Raw genomic sequence first — 12,165 nt, forward strand, 5'->3', positions numbered from 1 at the left:
CTTGAGCAATATAGAGCAATAAGTGCAACTATAGAGTTAGCATGAATGTATATTATGCTAATTCTTGTCACAATCCTGCTTCGTGTCTTGACTCCCATGGCAACAGTACTAAGTGTTCTTTGATTTTGTTTAAGTTCCCGTGTCTGTCTAATGGTCACTAACAAAGTTCAGCTGTGCCTCATTTCACTTCTATCATTTACTACTATACATGCTACTACAGACAAAATTTCGCTTTGTAGCTAATTCTGGGGCAGTCATGGACTGTTAGTTGTCCCTGTTAAATAAATAAATTTGTTTAAAGTTTCTTCACCTGATTATCAGTTGCATTAGCCAATATGTGTGTGTTTTTTTTTTTTTTTTGCGTGCGTGCGTGTGTGTGTGTGCGTGCGTGTGTGTGCGTGCGTGTGTGTGCGCGTGTGTGTGTGCGTGTGTGTGTGCGCGCCTGCGTTTGCGTCCCTGCGTGGGGTGCACGGTGGCTTAGTGGTTAGCATGTTCGCCTCACACCTCCAGGGTTGGGGGTTCAATTCCCACCTGTGTGTGTGGAATTTGCATGTTCTCCCAGTGCTGCGGGGGTTTCCTCCGGGTACTCCGGTTTCCTCCCCAAGTCCAAAGACATGCATGGTAGGCAGATTAGCATTTCCAAAGGGTCTGTAGTGTATGAATGGGTGTATGAATCACTGTGCCCGGGGACCATCTTCAGTCGTCTTGACTCAGTCTTTCCACTGGATCAAGGTGGTCACTGGGAAGTGAGAATGAGGCTGATGCTGCGTAAGTCTTCCTCACTTTAATCCAATTCATGCACAAGTCGAGTCCCAATTTGTGCTCTCCATAATGGAGGCAGAAATGGAAACTTTGCCGAAATCGACGGACGAACTCCTGTGTGTGTGTGTGTGTGTGTGTGTGTGTGTCTCTGGGGTGGAGAGAGAGAGTGTTAGTTCTGCGCCTCTGACCTGCTGAGTTGTGTCTGTAGCATGTCCAGCCTGTTCTCCAGTTGGCTCCGCTGCTGTCTTGAGATGCTGTGTAATGGGGTGTCGTGCTGAGGTGGTGGTGAAGGTAGATTACAGCGAGGCAGCTCCTGATACTGACGGCCCCGACTCTCACCCCAGAAACTAAAGATGTTGGACACACCTGAGAGTGCACCTAAGGGAGTGAAAATGATGTAAAGTCTAGTTTAGGAAAATGTGTTAAATGTGATAAATTTCTTTACCACTGGCATGTATAAATAGACTAAATGTACTTCTGTACTTGTTATTGTACTTAAATCTTATTGTATGTAGGGCACTTTAATGTTTATACATTGAAGCAATTACAGATTAATTATAATTAAGTAAAATAAAAAAAGCAAAAATTGTAATCTTGTAGAAAAAAATACTGAAAAGACAGAAAACACCTACACTTACAGTGGGGGAAATGAGTATTGTACGTGTTAACATTTTTTTCAGTAAATATATTTCCAACGAGGTTATTTGTCACGTATCAAGGTTGAGCCAGAAGCAAGTGCAGATAATGACATTTATTGAAACAAACGTACTATGAAACAAAGACACTAAGACAACTTGGAATAACACTGTGGCATGAAACAAAACACCGAGACACGAACAACAAGAGTCTAGGACAACGAAAGACAACCAAACAGTGCAGACAAGGACTATATGTACACACGACATGAGCGACGACCTCAGCCGAGCAGGGAGGCAGAGTGACGACCTCAGCCGAGCAGGGAGGCAGAGCGACGACCTCAGCCGAGCAGGGAGGCAGAGCGACGACCTCAGCCGGGCAGGGAGGCAGAGCGACGACCTCAGCCGGGCAGGCAGGCTGAGCAAAGTCCTCGGCGGGGCACGAAAGCGGAGCGACATCCTCGGCTGAACAGGGAGGCTGAGCGACGTCCACAGCTGAACAGGGAGGCTGAGCGACGACCTCAGCTGAACAGGGAGGCTGAGCGACGTCCACAGCTGAACAGGGAGGCTGAGCGACGTCCACAGCTGAACAGGGAGGCTGAGCGACGACCTCAGCTGAACAGGGAGGCTGAGCGAGAGCCCTAATAGGGGAGAGAGGGTGGGAGTTGGTCTCCGCCCTGACCACAGACTCCTCCTCCTGTCGGCGTGGCATGGCGTAGTCCTTTATGAACGCCGGGTGTGGCCTGGTGCAAGACTCCATTACTAAAGAAAAGGCATGTCAAAGCTCGTTTAAAGTTTGCTACAACTCATTTGGACAAGCCATATGAAATATTGGGAGAATGTAGTCTGGTCAGACGAGAGAAAAATTGAACTTTTTGGCTGTCAACTACACACCATGTTTGGAGAAGAAATGGCACTGCACATCACCCTTAAAACACTATAGCAACAGTGAAGTTTGGAGGTGGAAGCATCATGGTGTGGGGCTGTTTTTCATCACATGGTTCTGGAAGACTTCATATAATTGAAGGGACGATGACTGGAGCCCTCTACCGGGAGATTCTTGAGAAGACTTTGCTGCCATCCACCAGGATGATGAAGATGAGACGTGGGTGGACTTCCAGCAGGACAACGATCCAAATCATACAGCAAAGGAAGCTCTCAATTGGTTTCAGAGAAAGGAAATGAAGGTGTTGGAATGGCCCAGTCAATCACCTGACTTGAATCCAATTGAACAAGATTTAAAGACAACATGTTTAGAAGAATGGGCCAAAATCACACCTGAATTCTGCGGCCCATTAATTTCTTCATACAGGAAGTGTCTTGAAGCCGTCATTACAAACAAAGGATTCTCCACTAAGTATTAAATAACTTTCAGTTAGCGTGTTCAATAATTTTTTCCTGTGTCATTCCTCTTTATTACACAACTTTATTTATGAACGTTAATGTTGTGAATTCTTTATATTTGCAGAATTCTTGAGTTAATATTGATGTCTGGTGAAAATTTCATGTGAATAACCTCATTGTAAATATATTTACTGAAAAAAATGTCGACGCGTCCAATGCTTATTTCTCCAACTGTATGTATGCAGTTTTATCTTACCGAAATATCCTTATCAAAGTGCATGACAAACACTCAGATGAGGCTATCAACACAGTTACAGTGTAGCACAGGCAATGCTGTTATCTCCCTCAGAAGAGTCAAAGATATGTTTATTTTTCTTCTCTGTCTGTAAAACTGTGGAGTTGATGTCCTGATAATGTTTTTTCCTGATCCTTTTTCTATTGTACTTCAGGATAGAACATATTTATAGAGAAGAGCGAGGAGTACAGTACGTGACTTGTTAGGAAAGACAAATTCATTTTAAAGTCTACATATCACGACCAAAGTTACTGTTTTGTTTCATTTTTTTTTTTGCCCAATTTCCTGGCTTGGTTTGATCTTACCTGACAGAGCATTGCAGGTGTTGCCTGTTTTAGGATCTGTTTCAACCTCTGGGTTGTCATTAAAATTCATAGAAGTGCCTTGGGCTTGAGAGAGCTCCAGTAATGTTGTTGGCAGAGTGGAGCGTGTATGAACAAGATTCTCCCCTTCATCACCACTGGAGTGGGAAGAGATTGAACTCTGAGGCCTTTCGAAGTCCGGTTTTAATCCCTCATTCTGATTACTCCTGGCCTGTTTCCTGTTACGTCGCACTGGTTTCTGGTTCTTCTTGATCTCTCCTGCATCTGCATCATCTTACAAAAGACAGAAACAATACCGGGTAAATACTGATAGCTTACCAACAGAGCAGTCTTAAACTTCACAGCAAAATAAGTTACAGATCAAAATGTGGGCAAATGTGCATTATATAATACTTATATTGCTCACTATCACTGCCAACCTCTGAGCAATACCTTTTTCTGTTCGCCGTCGGAAGGAAAGCTTTCTTTTACGGAGCTTGTTAAAGCCAGTACACTCTGAGTCATTGCTGCTTGGAGACCCAGGAATCATGTTGGTCTGGGGTAATAAGGCTCATGTCATTATAGTGACAACAACTACTGACAACATTCATTAGATAAAACAAATTCCATTGAAAAGGACATTTGTTTTTTCTAACTTCCTCACATTCCACATTCACCCTGCCACCCATGCTTTTATGGCTGTGATCTATAGACAATGATTGCACGATTATGTAAGCACACTTTATAGCCAAAAGTTTGTTGACAACTGACCATCACAGCCATTTGTGCTTGTTGAACATCCCATTCCAGATTTAGTCCTCTGCTGTTATAATAACCTCCACTCTTCTGGACTTTCCACTAGATTTTGCAGAGTATCTGTAGGGATTTGCCCATTCAGCAACAAGAGCATTAGTGAGGTCAGGCATTGACTGATGTCGAGCACGGAGGCCTGGGCCACAGTTAGTGTTCCAGTTCATCCCGAAGGTGTTTAATGGGGTTGAGGTCAGGGCTCTGTGTAGGGCACTCAAGTTCTTCCACTCCAACCTTGGCAAACCATGTCTTCAAGGACCTTGCATTATTCACAGGTGTATTGTCATGCTGTAACATGTTTGGGCCCCACAGTTCCAGTGAAGGGAAATTGTAATTTTATAAGATAAAAGGTCATCCTGTATAATTGTGTGCTTCCAACTTTGTGTAAACAGTTTTAGGGAAGAACCACATATGGGTGTGATGGTCAGGTGTCTGCAACGTTTTGGCCATATAGTGTACAGTATGCATTAGTATGATAGAGAGATAGAGTTGAGAAAAGCATGGAGTGGTGTGACTATATAAGGAGCAGTGGCTTACATCTCTCAGGTTGAAGGTGATCTCCAGGTTGCTCCAGAAGTGATCTGAGAACTCTGGATACATGTCCAGAACTTCCAGAACATCCTCTCTGTGAATCTTGTGCAAGTCACAGTAGGTTAGCGCCCTGACATCAGCGTTGGACTTGCCTGGTCGAGCATACAGGTTGATGGGCTCACCAAATATATCATTCTTTCCTGTGGAAAACAAAGAATATAATATCAATATAGGGAAAAATGTTAGGTGTATGCATAGTGAATGTATTTTTGTTGTTTTCTATAGAAAAAAATAGTTGTTTGGTTTGTTTATATATTGGATAGGTATACATACTTGCAAAGTTACTGCTATAGCTGATATAAAAGCATGGTAAATTAGGAACTTTCATTTTATGTCCAGCAGATGGCAGTAAAATATAAGTCAAACACAAATAAATAAATAATGAACCTGAAAAAAAATCACTGTTTTCACGAGGTTTCACATATCACCTACATGTTACAAATACACTTCTAGAAAGAATTATTAACCATGTAATGCCAGTTACACTGTACCCAAATACTAAATGAATAAAATCACTACTGAAGACAAGAATTTTCAACCAATATTTAATCCATATTGGTATCTACCTAAGATGGCCACCACCACATCTCCACGAAGTATTTCAATGGATCCTCTGGAAATAAAGTAAAGGGCTGAGAGCACATCACCAGCATGGACAAGCGTGTCACCAGGTGGGGCGTGAGTGGTTTTGAATTTCATGGCCAGGGCTCGCAGGCAACCTTTAGTGGATCCCTTAAAAGCTTTACAGTTCTGCAGGAGAGTACGGTTCAGGTGCAGACATATATCTGCTTGAAGACACTCAGGGAAGCCTTTCAGTACCTGAAGAAAAAGTGTGAGAGAGAAAGAGACTTGAAATGAACACAGAAAATTGGGGTGTAATGGAAAACAATGGAAAACACTGATCATCATAACTAAGAAATCAGGAACTATATTCAAAGTTGAGGCCACAGTCAGCAGAGTTTACACTAACATAAGAACATCCATCCATCCATTTTATGTACCGCTTATCCTATATAGGGTTGCAGGGAGCCTGGAGACTATCCCAGGGAACTCGGGGCACAAGGCAGGGGTGGACGGGGTGCCAAACCATCACAGGGCACACTCGCACACACATTCACACACTATGGACAATTTGGAAATGTCAGTCAGCCTACAATGCATGTCTTTGGACTGGGGAGGACTTACAAAGGGAGGAGGACTACCTGGAGGAAATCCCCGAAGCACAGGGAGAACATGCAAACTCTCCGCAAACTCCCTGGAGGTGCAAGGCAAACGTGCGAGCCACTAAGCCACTGTGCACCCCAACATAAGAACATATTTAGTATATGCAGTAAATACATATAATGCATTCATAAACTATTCATACACCTTAAAAAAAATTCATTCGTTACGGTAAATATGATGTTTTAAGGTAAAAAAAAAATGAGGGCAAACTGATAGGGTCTGTATCCATTTGTGGGGTTTGTTATGACACTCAAAACTGAGATGAAGTGCATCCTCTTTCCATTGATTATCCTAGATTTTCAGTAACTACTTTAATCCCTGTCAGGGTCATGGCAAATCTGGAGCTAATCTTGGTAATACTGGGCACAAGGCGGTAGAATTCACTTCGGATGGGAAACCAGTCTTTTGCAGGGCACCATGCACACACACAGACATCCATGGGCAATTCAGCATAGTCAGTCTGTCTATCTGCCTATTTTTGAACATTGGGAGGAAACCAGAGAACCTGGAGAAAACCCGTGAGAACACAGGGAGAACATGTAGGAACACAGGGACAGCAACCCAAGCTCAGGATCAAACCAGGGATCCTGAGGCTGTGAGATCGCAAGGCTACCTTCTCCAGCATAGTGCCACCCTGATTACATGTCAGAATTCAGTTGATTACGCATGATATATGATACAACTATATTTATATAAAGTTGGACAGATGAAAGCATGTCAGTGTTAAAACAAGCTATGAGGTGAAAGGAATTGTCCGTAGAGCACCAAGACAAGATTGCAAAATGGTAACCAAAAAAGTTTCCCAGCTTTGAAAATCCCAATAAACACAGTGGCTTTCTTTCTTAAAAGGAAGAAGTTCAGAACTGCAAAGACTCTTCCTAGAGCTGAAGCCAACCTGAGCAAACAGGGGAGATAGCCAAGAACCTAAAAGTCACTCTGACAGAACACCTGAAGTCCTATGTAGAGATGGGAGAACCTGCAAGAAGGATAGCCATCTCTGCAGCACTCAACCAATCAGTCTTTTATAATAGAGTGGCCAGACAGAGGCCCCATCTCTGTAAAAGGCACATGATTGCTTACTTGGAGGACTCTCAGGCCTTGGTTTGATGAAACTAAAACTGAACTCATTGATTAGAAGTTTGTGTTACATATTGAAGAAACCAATCACCTTGCCAATTCCAGTGATATTGCGAGGTAAGGTAGTGCCAGCACCACTGAGATGTTTTTCAACAGCAGGTAATTGGGAGTCTTGAATGAATGAATGGATCAAAGTACATCTTAAAATTCAAGTTTCAAGTTCAAAGCTATATATTTAAGGGTATCCTTTTTAACAGCTCTCAGGACATCCAATTGGGCAAAAGGCTCACCTTTCATCCGTGAACAATGATTCAATCACAGAACTAAAACACAGAAATGGATTTAGGACATATCTATAAATGTCTTTGAATGGTCCAACTAAAGCCTCAAGAGCACTCATGACCTCCAACTGGGGCAAAGGTTCAACATTCAACACAACACTGACCCAAAACACACAACTACACCAACACAGAAGTGGCTTCAGGGTAAATCTATGAATGTTAACTGGCCAGCTAAAGCCTGGACTTGAACCTAACTGAACATCCTAACTGAAAAGAGTGGTCCACCAAAGTTCTCAACCCACCTGACATTGCTTTAGAGGTTTTGCAGAGAGGGATGTTCAGGTGTGCTTGGCTGTAAGTCTAAATAAAAGGTCTGAACATGCTTTAAATGCACTGCACACACACGGCTGTATTTCTGGTGGCCTGATACAGTTTAGCAACTCCCTCAGCAACCTATAACCCATTCTCAGATGTTCAGTCAAAATCGGTCACACCATGCTATTTCTGTCTAATATCATCCATGTCATCAGCCTCTTCCTCATCATGAAGTATCTCTGTTCCTGGAATATCAGAGTTTGCCATATTTCCTCATTATAAGTAATGAGACCCTGAATGAGGTGGGTGGAGGACAGGACCCAATTTCACTCCCCATTCTGCTCATCAGAGTGTTCACTTTCCAATACAAAAAGTTCCTCACCAGAACATAATGAAGAAAATAATAAGTAAATTGAAAGGAATGGAGCATATAATGGTATTACCATTTATTTTCTTTAGCCTTGTTATTTAACCACTGAAATTGGAAAAGGAAATAGCAAAACTATCAAAACTATATGTTCGATATGGACAAAATGAATTGTTTTAAATCAGTTTTATGAAATGAAACATAGAATGCAAGCTGCAAGTGGAGAGGAAACTTATTCTGAGGTTATTAGTTTATGTGATGCAGTGAAACACTGAGTCATCATCCTAACCTACAAAGCAAATTATAATAATATTCACAAGTATTTCTCTGATTATCACACCAAACCTAACACTTAATACCACATATCTAATTGTGTGTGCGACTCACCGCATTCATGTCAATTCCGTTAGTGTAGGACCAGGCGTGTTGGAAATACTCCTCCAGTCTCTGTCTGAGCGGGTTGGGGATTTGGTGGAAGCGAATAAACTCTCTCACCCGGAGCATCTGAGTGTGGTAGCGTGCCGTACCAGAGTACAACCGCTGTATGATGGCTGACACATTCCCAAAGATACTGGCATACATGAGGGCTAGAAAGATATAATTGAATAATTAAGCATAGCTCATAGAAATTAATGTGCCATTTCAATTAGACAGACAATTCATACTTTATTCGTCCTACTTTCAATACACTACAACTATTTAAACACAATTTATATGACACAATCCCATAAGGGGTTAGTTGTTTAAAACAGAGAGAGATGCTCCAACAGGAATGAGGATATGAATGCAGCACTTGACTAATCACGGTCATTCAGGCTCATACAAAAGTACAGTGAGAATATGTGCCACAGTATGAGAAGTTTAATGCCTGCCCTAAAGTATTAAACTTTATATATATATATATATATATATATATATATATATATATATATATACATATATATATATATATATATATATATATATATATATATATATATATATATATATTCTACAGTGCATTCAGAAAGTATTCAGACCCCTTAATTGTTTTCACATTTTATGTTGCAGCTTTATGCTAAAACGCTTTAAATGATTTTTTCCAAATCAATCTTCACTCCATACCCCATAATGACAGAGCAAAAAACCAGATTTTTCATAAATTTGCAAATTGATTAGAAAGAAAAAAACGAAATATCACAATGACATACGTATTCAGCCCCCTAAATCAGTACTCAGTTGAAGCTCCTTCAGCAGCGAGTACAGCCTCAGATCTTTTTGGGTATGATTTGACAAGCTTTGCACACCTGGATTTGGGGAATTTCTGCTATTCTTCTCTGCAGATCCTCTCAAGTTCTGTCAGGTTGGATGGGGACCATCGGTGTACAGCTTTATTCAAGTCTCTCCAGAGATATTCAGTTGGGTTCAAGTCCAATCTCTGGCTGGGCCACTCAAAGACATTTACAGTGTTGTCCCTAAGCCACTCTTGCATTGTTTTGGCTGTGTGCTTCGGGTCATTGTCCTGTTGGAAGGTGGTTCCCGTTCGTTTGACCTCATGGCTTGGTGTTTGCTCTGATAAGCAATTTCAGCTGTTAGACCTTATATAGACAGGTGTGTGTCATTCCAAATCATGTCCAATCAATTGAATTTGCCACAGGTGTAGAAACATCTCAAAGATGATCCAGAGAAATGGGATGCACCTGAACTAAATTTCAAGTGTAATAGCAAAGGGTCTGAATACTTAAGTCAGTGAAATTCCATTTTTTTCTTTTTAATAGATTCGCAAAGTTATCACAAATCTGGGTTTTGCTTTGTCACTTTTGGGTATGGAGTAGATTGATGTGTAAAACATGAAACCATTTTAGCATAAGGCTGCAACAAAACAAAATGTGGAAAAATTAAGGGGTCTGAATACTTTCTGAATGCACTGTAAATTTAAAATAATTAAAAACTGCATTAACAGCAAGAAAACGTGACTACCTTTAATTATGAACATAATAAAGACAATATAGTGTGTTTTGTGAACTCTTGCTTTTAAACATTAATTGATTTGTTATAAACCACTGAGAAGATCCTTAAGACACAGCAAACATCACAGCATATACTGTATTAGGAAAAATGTTGTTCTCGCAATGATGCTCTACAGTAGTTAATGTTATCTTTAAAAAATGCAGTAATCTCTGATTTCTGGTTTAACAGTTTATAATGACATGCACTGAACAGATATTTTTAAATGTCTTATTTAATATATTAAAAAAAACAGTGTGGTGTGGATTCCAATCTAGTCATAGAATTTGTTAGCAATTTGTTCTGGTTACACATGTATGAGAGTTCAAGCCAAGAACCACCAAGCTGACACTGCTGGACCCTTGAGAAAGGCCCTTAACCCTCTCTAATCCAGATGCACCAAAAAATAGCTGACCCTGCACTCTGACTCAAGCTTCCTAACAAGCTGGGATACGTAAAGTAACAAATTGCATTGCATTTTATTTATATGTGGCATGAAAGGTTCTTATTTATGATACGAATAAAACGTCCACATTTTTGCCAAGAATATCAGACAGAATGAATTTATATCACTGATACTCACATCCAATTAGCATGACGCAGATGGAGAAGATCTTCTCTGAGTTGGTGTTGGGTGAGACATTGCCGAATCCTACGCTGGTCAAGCTGCTGAAGGTGAAATAAAGGGCAGTTACATATTTGTCCTTAATGCTGGGTCCTGAGTTGACAGCGGAGTAATTGTAGGGTTTCCCAAGCTGATCCCCTAGCGTGTGGAGCCAGCCGATGGCACCGCTGCGTTCTACACTTCCAATGGCGTACCAGATGCAGGCCAACCAATGAGCAATGAGTGCAAAAGTGCACATGAGTAGGAAGAGGACAGCTGCACCATATTCCGAGTAGCGGTCCAACTTCCGGGCCACACGAACGAGCCTCAAGAGCCGCGCCGTCTTTAGGAGACCGATTAGAGTGGTTGTCTTGAAGGCAAAGAAAGACGAAGAGATTCAGACTTAATATGGGTGTTCAAGTCAGGATGAAAAACACACAATTAAAATGCTACTCAAACAAATAAAAAAAATACAAATAATAATTCAAGTACTTGACTAAAGTGATGGCATAGTTGCTACAAAACAGACACTGAAAAAGTTACTGAAAAGTTGATATTGTCATCATGGTTTAGATACTGTAACTAGTTTATAAGCTGCACCTGTTACATGGTTATGCCTCCCATTGCCTTAATAACCAATCCAGTCAGGTAAGGACACCTTGAGGGTTTAAATAGTTTATGCCAATTCAAGCACTTCTGCTCTAACTGGTCTTCTGTTTCAAATAATTCTATGATTATTTGATCAGAAGATCAAATAGATTCAGGCCCATTGATTTTCCAGGCAAGTCAAAGTGGCCGAGTGTTCCATCAGGCTTGTTGAGCAAGTCACAGCTGTCATTTTAGAGAGCAAGATTGTCAATATTTCCGTTCTGCATGGACATAAAGCATGGATTTAGCTATTTTGTGATCACAAAAATGAATGCAAAATCAAGCAAACTCCGCAATATTCGGAGGAGCTTGCTATTTTTCAAAATTAGTGCAGATTTGGGCCAAAACAAATGCGTCGAACATGAGTACAGCGAAAAGGTCTTATTTACCAACAAACATCACTGCGAAAGACAATTCAAGCAGTTTTCTGCACAAAAAAACACACACGCATAACTTGCATATTCTGAAAAAAGCGACAGCAAAATCAAGTATTTCTGCCTGCAACAATAAAAAAAAAACCCTCTTACAGAATAGAATTGTAAATAGTTGTATTACTGCATTTCGTAATTAAACATACATAGTTATTAGTACAATTAAACATACATAGTTATTAGTACAGTGATAATCATAATAACTTTTGACCATAATAAATGAAACTGAATAAATGCCACTATCAATTAAAAAAAAAAACACTGGCTGTATACAGTATACTGTACAATTCTTACAGATTACAAACTCTTTAGTACTGTTTATCTCTGCAAAGAGCCAAATGAAAGTGTGAATCAATTCAAGAATGAACATTTTGTACAATTTTGCTGTTGCTAGTTCTCATTTATGGTTCCCATGGCAACAACGCACCAGGTACCTGTATTGCAAATTCTTGCAATTTTTATATTTATTTCATAGGCAACATATCATGTTTTT

General features: G+C 40.6%; 1 protein-coding gene across 1 annotated transcript in view; it reads right to left on the minus strand.

Annotated features, from left to right (window-relative positions):
- Positions 1 to 654: 654 nt before the first annotated feature.
- LOC128614228 (potassium voltage-gated channel subfamily H member 2-like) overlaps positions 655 to 12,165 on the minus strand; it is a 227,622-nt gene continuing 216,111 nt past the window's right edge. The window contains exons 7-13 of the mRNA XM_053635602.1: positions 10,573 to 10,963; positions 8,391 to 8,590; positions 5,306 to 5,558; positions 4,686 to 4,879; positions 3,792 to 3,894; positions 3,342 to 3,632; positions 655 to 1,140 (exon numbers count right to left, since the gene is read on the minus strand). Coding sequence (XP_053491577.1) covers positions 932 to 1,140; positions 3,342 to 3,632; positions 3,792 to 3,894; positions 4,686 to 4,879; positions 5,306 to 5,558; positions 8,391 to 8,590; positions 10,573 to 10,963 — 1,641 coding nt within the window. The 3' untranslated portion in view covers positions 655 to 931. The remainder of the gene's footprint in view (positions 1,141 to 3,341; positions 3,633 to 3,791; positions 3,895 to 4,685; positions 4,880 to 5,305; positions 5,559 to 8,390; positions 8,591 to 10,572; positions 10,964 to 12,165) is intronic.

The sequence above is a fragment of the Ictalurus furcatus genome, chromosome 1 (genome assembly GCF_023375685.1).
Source record: "Ictalurus furcatus strain D&B chromosome 1, Billie_1.0, whole genome shotgun sequence".
Taxonomy (NCBI): Eukaryota; Metazoa; Chordata; class Actinopteri; order Siluriformes; family Ictaluridae; genus Ictalurus; species Ictalurus furcatus.